The sequence below is a fragment of the Apodemus sylvaticus genome, chromosome X (assembly GCF_947179515.1).
Source record: "Apodemus sylvaticus chromosome X, mApoSyl1.1, whole genome shotgun sequence".
NCBI lineage: Eukaryota > Metazoa > Chordata > Mammalia > Rodentia > Muridae > Apodemus > Apodemus sylvaticus.
The window spans coordinates 69,024,548-69,042,402 of NC_067495.1; the positions used below are offsets into that span (position 1 = coordinate 69,024,548).

At 35.1% G+C, this 17,855-nt stretch overlaps 1 protein-coding gene across 1 annotated transcript in view; it reads left to right on the forward strand.

The window, feature by feature from the left end:
- Sh3bgrl (SH3 domain binding glutamate rich protein like) overlaps positions 1 to 16,244 on the forward strand; it is a 76,557-nt gene extending 60,313 nt beyond the window's left edge. Inside the window, exons 2-4 of the mRNA XM_052170517.1 lie at positions 1,383 to 1,568; positions 9,314 to 9,394; positions 14,881 to 16,244. Coding sequence (XP_052026477.1) covers positions 1,383 to 1,568; positions 9,314 to 9,394; positions 14,881 to 14,913 — 300 coding nt within the window. The 3' untranslated portion in view covers positions 14,914 to 16,244. The remainder of the gene's footprint in view (positions 1 to 1,382; positions 1,569 to 9,313; positions 9,395 to 14,880) is intronic.
- Positions 16,245 to 17,855: the final 1,611 nt, after the last annotated feature.

Genomic DNA, 17,855 nt, shown 5'->3' on the forward strand with positions numbered 1-17,855 from the left:
TTTTCTATTTAGAAATGAAAGTTTAATTGTATATAGCAATGAAGAAATAGTACTGTTAGGAAAATGAATGTTGTGGTACATTTTATTGGATTATAATTGATCTTTTTGAAAGGACTTTTAATATTAATCCAAATAGGTACCAGAAATTCTAGTTTTTACTGGAGTTGTGAGTTGTATTATTTAAAATGAATTATATAGCCACAATCAGAAGTAATTTAAATGAAAATATAACCCCTGTACATGCACACAGTGGTAGAGTAGGAAAGCATGAATTTAAAGTGGCCTGCTGGTGAGTTCCTTTTTCACATTTTAATTGCCATTGTGTGGACTACTCCTTTATAATATATTTTACTTTGTTTTGTTTTAATGTTTCTGCCATATGTGTCCTTTGAGTATGAATCCATTAAAAAGGGCTTTTTTCTTCCATATTTTCTATATAGTTCAGATGTGTTAGGAAGAGGCGTTAACCATAATTATATGAACATAGGTACATGAAATCAGGTACTCAAATAAATGCATTTCATAGGAAGATCCTAGGACTATTAATTGTATTATTTCCAAAGCTCTCTGACCTTGATTTGATAAAGAGACAAGTATGTAATCTGCTAATCATCTAATGAGGTAGCACTGACATGTGAAAGGTGTCCTAATTATTCATATTATTAGCGAATGGGTAAGACAGGTTATATTACAAACTTAGTATACAGACGGGCTTAGCTCTTTTCCATTATAGATTTTGGTCTGAACCATAAAAAGGAGACATTGCTACTGATTATGATGCTTGAATTAACCATACTTTGTACAGTTCCTAATATGCATGAGCTAGAATTATATCAGCATCATTAGATACTGCGCCTTTAGTGCAAAAAGGAGAATTAGATAAAAAGGACCTTCAGGCTCTTCACTTGTGAGACATCATCAACAAGACAGTAATGAGGGGAAAATGTATCTTTTGCACTGCAGATTTGATTTATGTCTAAATTCATGTTTGCTGGTTCATAAGCACTGACTTTGTTGAATTTGAAAAGTAAAAATCTTTTGTCTAGGAACTCTGATTTTAATCTCTATCACTAGAATTGAATTGTAAATTATTTTGACCTCCTAGTTTAAAGCAAGCTTGGTCATTTTTGTTAATTTTTGGGATTGTATTTGACATTTCTTCCTTCCCTGTTCTCTCTCTAACACTCCCATGCACAGCCTCATCTACTCTCCTTCACAGTCATGGCCTCTTTTGCCATCAGTTGTTATTGTATACCTGTATGCATTTAAATAAACATATATTCCTAAATTAAACCTGTTGAATCCAAACAAAGAAGAAGAAAAAGAAAACCCATAAATGCTATTTGCTTAACAGTATTTGCCCCCTTTCTTTTGGCTTCTAGATTAAGAAGAAACAGCAAGATGTGCTTGGTTTCTTAGAAGCCAACAAAATAGGATTTGAAGAAAAAGATATTGCCGCTAATGAAGAGAATCGGAAATGGATGAGAGAAAATGTACCTGAAGACAGTCGACCAGCCACAGGGTACCCCCTGCCACCTCAGATTTTCAATGAAAGCCAGTACCGTGGGGTAAGGAAACAGTTTAAATTCTTGTTTATTGAAATAGATTGTCTCAAATGAATGTACATCTTTCATCTTTACCTCCATTTGCCCTCTGAATCCACCCTAAGCAGCTACATAGTATTTTGCTTTCTAGGATCAATATTCAAATGAATAAACAAAATATGTAAATGTGTAAGCACAGGCACTGGACATAATTTGGCTTTATATTTCTTCATTTTGGGTTCAACAACATCAACACAGATAACCATTCCTGATTGTTAGCTGTCATCTGGACTCTCTCACAGTCCTTTCCTGGCTCCTGGAATGGAGTTTTGACACTGGGAGTTATTTTGCTGTGGGACTTTCTCTTTGATGAGCAGTCCCATTCTCCCCTCTTTTTCAATCTAGCTATTATTTTTGAGACAGCTGAGATTGGCCTCAGATTCCAATGTTGCTGAGATGAACCTGTACTCCTGATCCTCCTAACTTACTCTCTGATTGCTAGGATTATAATGACTTTCCGCTATACCAGGCTTAGAATAAATGTTTTCAGAGGCACCTCTATATCATTGGCTTATATAAGAATGAAGAGGATATCTTAGAGAATCTCTTTTGCTAATTATTACTATCTAGGAGAAAGGTATAACCAAAATGGGAAAATTCATTGATGTATTTTTCCCGTCAGTGAATTTTCAGTTCTGTTTCAGATTTCATGAATATAGGACCAATGTGTAAATTTTATCTTAAGATAGATGAAGCCTCTTAGGCTATTCTTTTAAATTTTCTGCGAATCATTGAATCTCAGGAAATAGAAGGAGCTGTAAAGTCCAGTGAGTCCATGGCATTCAAACACACACACACACACACACACACACACACACACACACACACACACGCATGCACACACAAAAAAACCCCACATAATTTAAAACATAGGCCATGAGTTCAAGGGGATTCATGGAAAGGGGGGAAACAATGCAATTCTATTTTAATTAAAAATAAAACAATGTAAAACGTTGTCAGTAAGATAATGTAAGATAATGTGTGATTTTGACTGTTCATTTAAAACTGTTACTTTTTAGAGACATAGAAATCAGAACATATTTGTATTTTACTATGTGATGTTTTGATCCAAGTTATGTTCACACCACAGAAAAGATAAGCACCTTTTATCTCCAACCATTTGCCTACCCTCTTTTCTCTGTTTTGCTTTCTGTTTTTGTTTTGTTTTGGTTTGGTTTTGGTGTTAGATACTTTCAAAATCCTCATAGTTTTGGAAAATATAAACCACATTATTGCTGTCTCCTTTTTGAAATGTCTGTTTTATTTTTGTAAACAATCACAGTAGGCATTAGGAATCCAAATCTATCTGGCTTACCTCTTTCTTGGAAGTAACACTTCATGGGAATGGATTACCTTATGGGGAAAAAATAAAGTAATCCCTAAGAATTACAAAGATGGAAATGAAACATAAAGAGGTGAGACTCAGTAAACCAAATACATATCTGTTAGTGGAAGAGGAAGGCATCTTCTGTTTGGTGCTGCTTTGTGCCTAACAGACTTAGGAGTTTAGTAATAATGAGAGTTAAGATTTTATTTTATAAACTCTCAGACAGAAAAAATTGTGGCAATCATTGGCATAAAACTTAGATACCAGTGATGTGTACTTTGTGCATTACAGTAAGTTTCATGCTAATCTAGAGTACCAGAAGGCTTTGCTAGAAACATCTTACTATTGCTAATCTCGGGATTTCCTTACTATCTCCTGCTTGGCTTTGTTTTACTCTGAAATATTAAGTAATTTGCTTTCCATATTAATTTGCTTTTACTTATCTGAGGATTAGCCAACCTTGGTACTATTGGCGCCTCAGAAGGACAATCTTTTGTTTGTAGTGACCCCCTGTGTATTGCTGGATCTTTCAAAGGACCCTTGGCTTCTACCTATGCAATGACAATAGCACTGTCTGTTTTGAACAATGAAAAATGCTTCCTGTATATGGAAATGATATCCTATGAATGCCACTGGACTGTGGTGATGAGACGATGATTATATATGTGAAACTCTGCTATTTGAGCTATAAAATTGAAGTATCCTTGTTCTAAAGGACTTGTACATTTTTGGTTAATGACATTGGAATTCCAGTGATGCGCATTAATTTTCATTACTTTATTTTTTGCCCACAACACAAACTACCTTGCTTACTAGTATATATTTAACATCAAGCACCTGCTTATGTCAGGCATAGGGGTATATGCCTGCAGTCCCAAGTCAGTTGGAAGATAGAGTCCCAAAGATCACACTTTGAATCCACCCTGAACTACATATTGACAACATTTCTCAAACTAAAAATAACAACAGCAAATGATGTTTAGTTTATATAATTACATAATTAATAAATATTTGTGGAATAATTTAATTGACCTGGTTTAATTAAGGAAAAAAATGTTCCTTTTCTCCTTAGATTCACAAACATATTTTTTTTCTGTGTCTGAACCAAGACAGCTAGATCCCTTACATGGTATCATATTACCAGATTTTTATACAGATGAAGAATTGCTTTATTTTACATGAACCTAACGACTTATATAAGTTGTTTTTATTATTTTTTTATAATAAAATACTTTCCTGTATGGCTTTTTTTTTTTTTTGTTTTTGTCCTTTAGAGACCTCACATTGTAGTTCAGGGTGATATAGAAGGGGTTTTATGTTTCTGGCTGGCCTAGGCTGATTATGATTCTGCCCGTAAAATGCTAGACTTACAGGAGGCATGTACCACAATGCCTGGTACGCTTGATTCTTTTGAATGTTGTACTTTGCTTCCTTACCACTTGTTAAAAGTGTAGATAGTGACTATGTATGTGTCTTTAAACCTTGAATAACTTACCAGTCTCAGCATAGAATTAGTATCAGAGTCCAGCTAGTTTTACTTTTGACTCAGGAACTTAAACAGTTTATCTGGACAATAAGAAGCATGCTGGTACCAGTGGTCTATTCGCTGCTTTTATAAGCTTGATTTGCTCAAATTTCACATATAAGAACACAAATAAGTGTATATTAACAGATAAATAGCTATAATGAAAAACAAAGGCATAAAATTTACAAAAGAATAGATAGAACTAGTAATTCTATTGAAAATAATTTTTCATGCAAAATATTTTGATGACAATTTCCTTTTCCCCAACTCCTTCCAGACTTCCAGATCCTCTCCCCTTCTCCACCCATCATACTCCAGATCGTCACTTTGACTCTTTAGAAAACAAACCAGCAAATAGATGAATAGATTGAGCACTAGAAGCACACACCATAAAATCACAAAACCAGAAACCACAATATAGAAGCAAAAGACCAGTAAAATTAAAGAAAACAGTGTCCAAAAAGGCTGGGCTTGGTGGCACACAACTTTAATCCCAGCACTTAGGAAGCAGAGGCAGGCGGATTTTTATGAGTTTGAGTTCAGTCTGGTCTACAAATCAAGTACAGGACGGCCAGCGCTCTGTTACACAGAGAAACCCTGTCTCAGAAAATGTCCAAAATATGATACAAAAATATCTCTATAAATACGTAGTTCATTTTGTGTTGGCTATCTACGGCTGGGCACAACTCCCTGTAAGTGTGGTTTATATATCCAGATGAGACTGTACTTTGTCAATTGGTGATATCTTCTGGGTTAGGGATGGAGGCATGTGTCCACTTCTCTCCATACTGGGACCCAATATGGTGTAGACCTGTTCAAGCTCTGTGCATGCTGTCTCAGTATCTGTGAGTTAATACTTGCATAGGTACTGCTATGTTTAGAAAGCCCTGTTTCCTTGGTGCCTCTCTCCTCTCTGATACAGGGTTCCCTCAGCCCTAAGGAGAGGGATTTGATAGAGACATCCCATTTGGGACTGAGTGTTCTAAAGTCTCATAAAACTAGGCAAAAGACCACAAGACAGGGGAAAGAAGTTTTAAAGGAGGAATGTGGAGGGAATAGAAACAGTAAAAATGTAATAGAATCAATAGAATATTGGAAGGAGAGATGGGGAAAGCAAGTTGGGAAAGAGAGGAGGGGAAGTAAAGCAACAAAAATTCATAATGCAAGACTGGAGAAGCGACTCCATAATAACCTAAGTTCATCTTAGTTCTCTAGTGAAGAATGGGCAAGGCAATGCATGTCTATAGTGTTCCAGCTTCAATGGGAGACCCTGTTCCAAAATATAAGGTAGAGGACATCTGATGATGACCACTGGCTTCTATAAACATATGCACATGTGTACGCACACACACAAAAACTCATATGCAACTCACAAATTCCATCATGAAATCTGTTACTTCATATACTCATCAAAATGCTAACTTTATATGTAAATTCAACAATTCAAAAGTAGAAAACACAAGGTATTTGCATTTCTGATGGCTGATTTTTGCTTAACATATTCTCAAGGTTTAGCCATGTCACGGATAAAAGAGTTTTATTTTAATGGCTGAATAGTGTTTTACTGTTTATTGTATATACATACAGAAATTTTTTTCCTTCATCCATTGTAGGACAGAAGCTGATTTCATACATAGCCTGTTGTGACTACTGTTGCAGTAATACTGATTGTAGCAATCTCTTCGACAGACTGATTTAAACCCAGGGTTCCCTATAGACAGACTAGTTTGGCCTTAAACTCAGGCAATTCTCTTGCCTCCACTATGAGTACTAGGACTACCTGTGTAAGACCTATTCCCATAATGACCTCACTTCCTTTGTATATGTGCCGCAAAGGGAGAAGAATGCTGCTGCTGCTTCTGCTGCTGCTTCTTCTTCTCCTTCTCCTCCTCCTCCTCCTCCTCCTCCTCTTCTCCTCCTACCATCCTTGTTTTCTCTTCTTTTTCTTCTTTTTAAAACAGGGTCTATTTATTTCTGGCTGTCCCAGAGCTTGCTATATAGACCAGACTGGCTTAAGGTAGTTCATTTTAATGGTTTGGGGAACCTCTGTATTTCATTTTCCATGATGGTTGTACTAATTTACATTCGTATGCAATAGTGCAGAAGGGTTATTTCCTCTATGTCTTTCCCAATACTCATTACATTTTTGTCCTTTTGAAAAACCTCACTTTTGCATGGTTAAAGGTATTTCCCTGTGGTTTTATTTAGAATTCAATAATTCATTATGATGGACATTTTTATAAGCCTATTGTCCTTTGTAGATATTCATTTGAGGCATGTCTTATTTGGATGGTTCAGTCAAGTTTTAGTTGGGTTAACTTGAATTTGTATAATTTCTTTTTGTTATTTTTCTTAAAATGTTATTACATTTTGTAAGTTTAATGTTTAAAATTTTAGTATATGGTAGCTGCTATTTTTGGTATATGGCTTTCTCTGAACTTTAACACATGCATTGGTTTGTGAAACTAGTGCTACAATAGAAATGCAAAACCATCTCTCAAACTCTCATGATATTCCTTTATATGTACATGCTATGCCTACCCCTAATCTGTGACCAATTCTAATCTATCATCATCAATATAGTTTTGTCCTTTTGGTAAGGTCATATAAATGGTTTCATAAAGTATGTGGTCTTTTGATGCTGGCTTCTTTCAATGAATTGGATGTGTTTGAGATCTAATTGGTTTTTTTGCTTAAATACTTTTCCCCCTCATATAGTTGGATGGTGGTATATTATACATTGGTAGACATTTTCATTGTTTCCAAATCTGAGCTATTGTGATTATAAGTGCTTTGATTTTTTGTATAACACTAATTATCATTTCTCAGGGGTAAAGCCCAGGGATGTGTTTACTGATTAACACAGTAATTATATTTTTAATTTGTAAGGAATGTGGAATGTCATTTTGCACAGGTTCCTAATACTCAGTCTTTCCCTTCAGCTCCTGATGTCAGAAGTTTTATGGCTCTTTGGTTTTTCCTATGTAGCTGCATATTTCACCCAGAATTGTACTCACAATAGACAAAGGCTGCAGCCCTGAGCCACTTCTCAGACCTATTGTCAGCCTTTTAAACCAATCCTAAATAGCTTGGTGTCTTGGTAGCTTCTGGTCATTATAATGGTTTTATGTAATGATCAAAATTAACACATTTATGTGCTTATTTGACATCTGTCTATTCTCTTTAAGTGTCTGTTTAGTTTAGCCAGTATCACTTTTAATTTTGTTGTTTTATTACTATTAGGTCATGATTTTTATGTATATTAGAAATGAGTTCTTTACCACTTTCACATTTTGCAATTCTTTTCTTCCATACTGCAGGTCATCTTTTGATTCTCTTAACATTATATTTCATAATGCAAAATGTTTTAAGTTCAGACTATGAGGAATATGAGGGAAAGAAAGGACTATATGTTTTTGTTTATTTTCTTTTACTTTCCTTATTGTTTTATTTACTCTCCCCTTCCCTATGCATATCTAGAAATCACACTAATCAAGGCCACACACAGAAAATAGACATTTAACTATGTTTGCCGTTGATTACAAGTTATAATTGTAGATAGTTCCACTTGTTACTTTTGGTGAAAGCTTAGTGGCTTGGGGGGGGGGGCAGCAACTTTAAGTTGAACCAAATTGAGACGTGTCAGGATTCTCTTGTATTCGCAGGGTCAATGCTTTCTTTGCTCATATTTCAAGAACACTTGACTCTATTTGCAAACACACTACAGCCCCACTGTTCTTCTGGCCTTAAGTAGCTAATATTGGTTTCAGCCTGAGGAAATCATTAAATCCAGTAAGAGAAGAGAAATATGGAGAAATGGAATGAGTCTCCCACTGGAAAGAAACAATCTGCTGCTGAGAAATGCTTGCTTTGAGTGCTGGAGGAAGGTGCAAGCAGCTGCAACTCCGTTTTATGTGCAATAACCATTAGGCATTTTCTGACCCAAAGACCAACTGACCTTCTAATACACATTAAATAGTATCCAAATGTTGTTTCTCCCTTCCCCCATCCTTTTCTCTTTGTATTTATTTTGTTGTTGATTTTTTCCCAACAATATAAGATTAGTTTCCTCTCCCAAAACTCCTCTCATGACTTCTGCATTTCCTCATCCACCCAATTCTATACCTTTCCTATTGTTAGAAAACATATAATTACCTTTAAAAAGACAGTAAAATGAAGTGAAATATGATGAAAGCTAACAAACCATCAAAGGACAAAACAGAAAAGGAAAAATACAATCAAAGAGAGAGCACAAAAACATACATATAGCTTCAGAGATAACACACATACACACATGGAAATCTTATAAAAACACAAAACCTATTACAAAACAAATTTACTGATAGTTTTGGAGGTTTGATTAATTTATTATTTATTTATTTTTCTCTAACAATGCTTTGTCTGGGTTTTTTCTCACTCTATTTTAAATCAAGAAGAATACAAACCAACTTTGAGATTTTGCAAACTGGCCATGTAAACATTTTCCAAAGACACACCAGACATTTCTGCTCCTCATTTGGGAGCTCACTTAGGAGGATATGTTTTGTTTTTGTTTTTGTTTTTGTTTTTGTTTTTGTTTTGTTTTGAGATTGTTTCCCTGTGGAGGATAGTCTGGCCTGGAATTAGTGATCCTTTTGCCTCAGCCTCCAAGGTTGGTATTAATATGTATAGTCTCAGAAATCAGTCAGTCAGTCAGTCCATCTGTCTGTCTGTCTGTTTATTACTCCTTCCAGAATTTCAGCATTATGGAGCTTGGGCCCCCAAGGAGATACCCAATCCTGTCACCCAGTCAAGTCATTATGAGCACATCTCTATTCGGTTGCAGACTGCTAATTTTTCTTGTCTTCTTTTCACAAGGATTATGATGCCTTCTTTGAAGCCCGAGAAAATAATGCAGTTTATGCCTTTTTAGGCTTGACAGCACCACCTGGTTCAAAGGTATGATTCCTCTGTTTCCTTCATTGCTGACCATCTTATTGCTGCTGTTTTTTTAATCAATAAAAGTCATGCCTGTTAATATTCAAATGAAGTCTAGAACAGTGTTTGTGGTAATATACTTACTTAACCCCTATTGGGGCAGACAAATGTGCATAGCACATTTAGTGAAGTACAGTTAGAGAAGTGAACTTCTCTATCAAGCTTCCCAGGTAGTAGATATATTGTTATTCATTCTCAAAGATGTGATTTCTAGCTTTAGACCTCCAGATATCATGCTCAGTTCTACACGTCCATCAAGTGTCTTAGTTCATGGTCATCTCCTTAGCAGCAGCTATTAGCTTCTGTGAGAGTAAATGATATAGTCAGCTATTCAAGGGTAATAAGAATCTTTGAGTTACAAAACTGGTCATTAAATTGCTAGCTAACTTTGGTATTTTATTCCTTGCCAAGACAAATTAATTTTTCAAGTGACAGTGTTCCCAAGGGAGCCCAAATAAAGAAGGAAAGCAAAAGCGAAATTACTTGTTCAGAATTATAGGGACGTTCAATAGACCTTTGCCTTTTCCATTTGGTCTTTTTTGTACCAGATCACTTAATCAAAATAGGTTTTCCCAGTAGCACTCATTTGTGTTCCACTCTTAAGAGTAGATTTTATGAACAGCAATTTATTTAAGCTCTAGTTCCTTCTTCAATCTTGGGAACCTATAATACCATCTACGTTTTCACCAGACAGGCTTTGTAAATATGTTTGTTTCACTCTGAGGTTCTGCTTCCTTGCCAAACATTCCTTTCCCATGGATAAATGTTATATTTTAGGTTTTGTAAAAACTGAATCAAACTAGAAGAACTTTTTTTTCTTGTTTTTGTTGAAATAATTGCTAAGACCCAAGTTAAGCCAGTGAGTTTAATGCAGATCAGAGAGTGAAAAAGAAAGGACGGTCTATTTCCTGTGGCTGATGACTTTGTCCCCTTCAGTTAACATTAAGATTCATTCATTCACCAAATGTTTATTAATTGCCAGTCACTGAAATCAATGGTGGAACAAACATTACGTATGAAATAATCCTTACATTCTGTTCATAACCTAGTGAGTGTATATGTACAGATTATATAAGCATGTGCATAGGTAATTATAATTGAAGACATACTATGGTCAATTTTATACGACTTTCATAAATAAAGGACATAGGATTTGAGGGCAGTAGTTTTTATTTCTTATTGAAGAGATTGGAGAAGTTTTGAGTAGAATGGTGTTATTTGATCTGGTGGAGAGTTCAAAACATTGAAATGAACTAAGTCCTTTTGACAGGACAGCAAAGAAAAGCACTGCATAGGTGCATGTAGCTATACATGATGATCTCAGATCAAGGGGACAGAGTGGAGTGCAGTGTGACTTTTGAGTTGAGGATATTAAACAAAGGACAGTTAGAAGGTTTACGATTACCTAGGTACTTTGGGGCCAGGTAATGATTGCTGTATCAGGTAGCTTCACTGTTTTCTATTAGACACCCAGCCCTCACCATGGAAAACATGGGAAAGCAATGGTGTAAATTTTGTTTCTTTGTTTATTTCTTTGGTTGGTGTTGAACTGTGTAGCCCTTGCTGTTCTGGAACTCACTATGTAGATCAATCTGGTCCCTAATTCATATTGATCCTCCATCCTTTGCCTCCCAAGTGATTAAAAGTGTGCATCACCATACTCAGCTCATGGGATGATTATTTCAGTAGTTTAAGATATGGTTTACTTTAATTTAATCTGCATATTTTCCATTCCTTCCCTTCTTCTCCTTTCTCGCTTACTGTGTCAGGATCTCATTCTTGTCTGCCCTGAACTGATCAGAGTAGCCTGACTTCCCCTGTGATGGGATCATTGCAAGGTTGGTCACCCTGCAAAGAAAATTTGTCTTAAGAAACTAAATTTGATAGGTGTGAGCAGTGTAAGCATTAGAAGAAGGATATGGTATAGTAAGATTTCTACCTTGGGATGCTTTAAAGTCCGCAAATCAATCAAGAGGGCCTTAAGTGAAATAGTTTTAAGAAAGTGAATGATGGAGTTAGAAGTCCAATGAGCCAAGTCACATTATAAGCATTGACATTTAACAAGGTGCTTGGATAAATGCATGATTCAGATTATAATCCATAATCTCAAACCTGTGGGGAAATGGTAAATGTTTCAAAAGAGTGTCAATTAAATTAATTAATCATTGAACTTCATGGATATAATATTAAAGTCCTATATAACTTAAATATATGAAGTATGCATATGTCTATTTTCTATAATGTTGGAAACAAATATCCAACAATAAAGCCTACTAAAAATACTACTCCATTCCATAAGCTCATGTTACCATTTGAAAAATTATATTATGGCTTCCTTTTATACAGTCTCACTTCCCATAGTTCTTTCAACTCTGGTCTGGAAATATTAATTGAAAATTCTAGAACAAATGATTTATATGTTTTTGTCACTCCGGGTAGTATGATGAAATTGCTCTCCATCCCAGTCCATCCCATGCTGTCTTTCCAAGCTTATCCCGTCCATTTGTACCACTTGCTCAGTAGGCAAAAGAGAGGGAGGGGACCACATCCACATGAATTTTATTATAGTCTGTTGACATAATGCACTGTCATTTTTGGTAGTTGCAAACAATCTTAGTTTTTAGTTAAACTATTTATATAAGAAACATGTAGTCTAATTAGGATGTTTATGGTTGTTGAAAAGAGGGAACTATGTAGCTTGTAGAAAAATATAAAAATGAGTTATAGATTTGTGTTCTCTAGATAATTCTCTAATTATATTTAGAACCTGTGCATGGGCTAAAATAAGAAGCCTGGAAGGAATAATAGCCAATAGGAACAGCCTTCTCTCATTCCTTAATTTTCAAATCATTAATTGTACATATCCTTTAAAATTATTGGAAACTGATGTACTAGAAAGATTGCTACCTAATAGAACTTCCCAGCAAATATTTCCATAATGTACATTCTTGTGGTGGACAGATATGCTCTATTATCCTTTTGTGTACCCAGGGTACTTAAAAGTACTCATTTCTTGCTTCTATCAATTCAGAAGTACTTCTTAGCACTCACTGGCAGTTCTCTGTAGTGAATGTGATGATTTTAAGATAGGAAATAATAAGGTAGTTTCTACTTTGACCAAAATATAAATCCAGTGGCATTTGTCTTTAGGGAGAAAATCATTTGGCTAGAAAAACCACTTGCAGTAATATTTTAATATGGTAGAGAGTTATGGTTAGAAAAATGTTTTTCAGTAATCTAGTTTGAATCATTATGTGTGGAAAGTGGCCATGGAAACTGCTTCAGCTGTGGTATGTGAAACAATCCTATTTTAATTGAAAATAATCTATTCAGGAGATTAATAACCAAGATTAATATCACCTAACAGTGAACTTAGTTTCAAAAACAAGAGGAGAGGAAAATCAGAAAGAGTTCGTGCCTGTAATGGGGTTACTCAGTGAGCCAGCCGCATGCTCTGTGTACATCCTCTCTCATGTTTTATCCTAACATATTCTTTATGATCTAAGTGTCTGGAATGAAATTCTACAGTATAAATGAAGACTTAATTTACTTTGTCCAAGGATGCATAATTGACTGGCAGAGCTAAGATCTGAATCCTGAATTAATTAACTTAAACCATGTGCAGGTACAGAGTGAAGTTCATAGGATATCCTCTTAAAAATTAATTTTCTTATCATCATTGTATGTATGTATGTATGTATGTATGTATGTGTATGTATGCATGTATTGCATGTACTTGGGCATGCATGTGTATATGGAGGCCAGAGGACAACTATTGCTACTTAAATGCGTATATTTTATGGATCTTGTTTACTTTCTTTTAATATTGTTTGTTATTCAGTGTATATGCATATTTGTGTGTGTGTGTGTGTGTGTATGTGTGTGTTGGGAGGGAGCATTAGTGCCACAATGCACATATATATGTAAAAGTTCCAAGATTTGAACTCAGGTCATCAGGCTTGCATCCTGGACAGCAGGCACCTTTGCCTTCTGAGCTGTCACACTGGTTCTACATTATATTTTATTCTTGAAATTAAATATGAACTTGATTTGTAGACCAGGCTGGCCTTGAATTCAAACACATCCACCTGCCTTTGCCATTCTTCCCCAGTACTGGGATTGAAGGTGTAGATTTCCCTTTTGATTTAGATGCCCCTGTTAGCAATGTCTTTCATTAAGAAACATGGAGTGTGACAATGGGGAGAGTACTGGTCACTGGAAATAGATGTGCATTTATGTGAAGAAACACTTGACACAAGCTTCTGAACATTATAATATAAATGATTCCCCAGCTGCATACGTTAGTTGCTCTTTCATAGTTGTGTTCTGGTTTGGTTTTCTGCCAAGATTTTAAAAGCCTTTTGTACTTATTTTGATAATTTTATACATATATGTAATGGATTCTGATCGTATTCACCTCATTACCTTGTGTCCGTCTCCCAGAACCTCTCCTTGTGCCTTTGTGTATGACCTATTGAGTTTAAAAAGGGTTGCTGTTAATGATAGGGAGCCATTTACCAAAGCCATATATCAATGAAAAAAAAATTACTTTATATCCCCTAGCAACCTTTAACTGCAATCATTCACTGTTAACTGCAACCTTTACCTGTTAACTGCCAATAGCTTCTCAAGAATGGGCATGACCTCAGAAGCCCCTCCCTTAATTCCATGAGAGAATATCCTCAGGGCCACATCTTCTGTAGGTAACCTCATTGTGAGTTCATGAAATGAGTGTAAAGTTATGTTGTGCACAAAGACAGCATTCTATAACATTTCCATCCTCTGTCTCTTTTTTTCCCACTCCCTTGTCCAAAGTGCTCTTTCAGACTTGTAGAGGGTGGTACAGATGTACCATTCATGACTAAGCATTCAACAGTTACTTTTCCTAGTACTTTGATTAGTTATCAACTGCTGTTCACAGCAAAAAGAAATGTCTATGACCAAGTTTTTAAGCAGCACTATATGGTCATAAATCGAGTCATTTAGAAGGCAGTGTGATGAATGCAACATGACCATTTAGCAAAACAGTAGTGGATTCCTCTAAGAACTTGTGACCTCCTTGCTTTTTAACAGGCTTATAGAACCAGATATGAATTTCCTCTTGTGGAGCAGGCTTCAAGTCCAAGCAGAAAATAGCTGTTAACTACTATAAAAGTCATACTTTCCCAGGGGCCTCTCTTGCCTGAGAGTTGGGTGTGTGGTATATAGGATCCACAGCTGAGTAAGGATGTGATGCTGATCTGCTTACAGCAGCCTCCATAATACTTTCTGGCATGGTGAAAGCCTCTGCTCATTATTTTAAAGTCTTTTTTTTTTATATCATGGAAGTAACTGCTATTTTTTTAAATAACCTTAGTCACTTGAGATAGTTTATTTTAACCAGAATGAAGAAGAGTATCTGCCTTTTGATATTTAAATGTCAGTTTTGTTTATTTGTTTTATTCCAGGAAGCAGAAGCCCAGGCAAAGCAGCAAGCATGAATGTTCCGAGTTCTTCCTTCAGCATCTTGAAATTTAAAGAAATCTCCATTGCTTTTATAGAAATCCTTGCTTCAAAAGAAATAGGCTTACATGTTGAAATAATAGATTAATTGATGTTCTCGCATGCAAACAAGCATAATGAAAATGTGAAAATGGTGGTAAGAAATGAGAGACGAAGTTAAAACTTTATGTAGAATAGCATTGTTATCTGCCAAGGCATTTCTGTTCTGTAAGGATTTTACAAAAAACCAATATGCTCCTGCTTTTATATTACTGTGTAGCATAAGGATATCTTCATTTCAACTTTGAGGAATTGAAAGAGGAGAGAGAGAGAGAGTGAGAGAGAGAGGGGGAGAGGGAGAGGGAGAGGGAGAGGGAGAGGAAGAGGGAGAGGGAGAGGGAGAGGGAGAGGGAGAGGAGAGACTCATATTCCAAAAATGCCTCATTGTGAACATGAATATTTTCATGTGATGTTACTGTTGTTGAAATGTATTTACAGGTTATGTTCATGATGTGTTAATCATTGCAATTTCTTAAGGTGATTGTGACATTCTCCTTCTTTTATCAAAGAAACATTGAATGCCCTGAACCACAAGTTTTCCAGGCTTCTAAATGTAACTTTTCATTGCGCAGCCAATTTTCAAAATAGTTGACTTCCCATAAGACAAGCATTGAGTGCATTCAGCTGACAAATTCCTCAATTATGCATGCAGTTATAATCATGTTTCTAAGTTGCTTTTCTCAATAAAATGTGGATATATAAGTAATGGCAAAAAGATTGCAGTTCATTTTAAATTGGCCCTCCCTTGCAAAGAACACAGACTTTTAATTAACCCAGTATTAATACAGTATCTTGCCCCTCTTTGTTTAAGTTTTTTTTTTCTGGTGTTTGCTGAAAGAAGTAGCAGTGGCTCTTGTCTCCTGCTTTAACACTGTTGGGAATCCTGAATGATACTGTTCTTAATAGGTAAGCTTTTAGTTTTCAGTTTAGGCAGACTGTATCAACATATCCATTCAAGTACAAAGAATCACTAAGCACATCTTTATCTTCTGAGAAAGTCAAGTATCAAAGAAAAGCAACATCTTTTGAAATAGTTTGAAGATAAGCAAGACGCAAAGCATTCAACCAGAAAATGTTGATATTGTACCTTTGTCTCATACTTGATTTTTTTTTAAAAAAACACCTTTTACTACAAAGTACTATTATCATATATCTGCTGTTTGCTAGACTGTACTCAGCAAAACTTCAACATATAATGAAGCCATAGCTTTGTTTACTGAAACTCCAACGTGAAGTTATGCTTTAAAATAAATGTTTTTAAAATTTGTCACTCGACTCTAAATGTTATACAGTAATTTTGATGAGTAATTGTTGCTTATAGGTGTTTAGAAAGGAGAAAAACCAAAATTAACCAAACCAAACAAAACAACAATAAAAAATAATTTGAAGGCAATTTTTAGTGACCTAAACTTTGAAGTATGAATTGGAGTCAGAAGTATTCCATTTTTTCTTTTTACAAAAAATAGTTTTGGGGATATCTATGGAAGAAAGTGCTTTAAATTAATTTTGGACTGCTAGCCAATGTTTTTCCTCAGCATTGCTAAATGCTACAGGTGATACTTGCAATATTCTATGCGGAAAATTTAACTTTTTTTGTTTTGCATTGGAGGATGGTTATGTCCATGTGATAATACCCTGAAATCTTAAAGTACACGTCTAAATTGAGTCTTCTCTGAGACTCAGTTGTCAACTGAGAAACATTCCTGATAGGTGAAAGAAAAGGAATTAGAAGTCTAAGAATTAAGATGAGGTTTTTAAAAAAAAACTTCCACAGTATATGCTTGGAAGTGAATTTCTTGCTGCTTTACATAGTATGATTGGCATATTTGTGTTTCTAAATCAGACCTAGTAATCTGTGAATTTCACATTTTAGAGATGATTTGCCTATTAGAAATTTTGATCTTTAGAAACAGTTCCATTTGCAAAAACACTATAAATTGTTAATTGTATTGCTAAATGTGGACACTTCTTTGGGAACCTGAGTATAGGTGAATAGAGAATTTTGAAACAAAGATTGTTTTTATTGGGAAAGATTGAGTTCAGGGAGTTTTGGTGAAAAAAAGAGTTCGCTCCTTAAGTAAAAACAAAAAAGTAGAACTCACATGGATTTTCTTAAGCAGTTGTTGGTGTTTAAAATACATAAAGTACAACATTAATCCTTTTCTATGGAACACGGATGCTTCTTTTCATCTGATGAATTTCAATAAAACTGATTAAGCAATTCATGTTTGATTACTTTTAATTTTCTGGTAGTCTATCCCCACTTCCACAATTCCTGTTTCTGAATATTACTAGTCATCCCTTTGTAACTAATTTTAAAATTTCATTAGAAAGAGTAACCATCTTGGAACTGGGGAGATGAATCAGTGTTTAAGAACACTTAAGACACTTCCAGAAAAACCAGGTTCTGTTTCAAGCCACACATGGTGGATCACAACTGTAAATGTAATTATTATTTTGCTATGATTTTTTTAACATGTTCATTGAGGTATTTTATATATCTTAAATTTTACTTATTTAAAATGTAAGATTCAATGGAATTTATGCAATCATCAGCACAGTGTGAAACACTTCGGCATCGAACATACTTCCTTACCTGTTAGTTCTTACTCCATTAGACATATGCAACCAGTAATTTACTTTTAAACTTTATGGACTTAACAGTTCTGTAAGTGTCACACGAATGGAATCCTAAAGCATTTGATTTTTGGTTAGTGGTTCCTTCAGTTACTATGCTTTTGAATTTCATCTCTGCCACAACTTGTAAATCATTGATCAATAGACATCTATTCTTTTATATTGTGAGATAATATTCTATTATGTGGGTAGAATCACATTCCGCTTTATTAATCATTTGGTGGATATTTTATACATATTTATC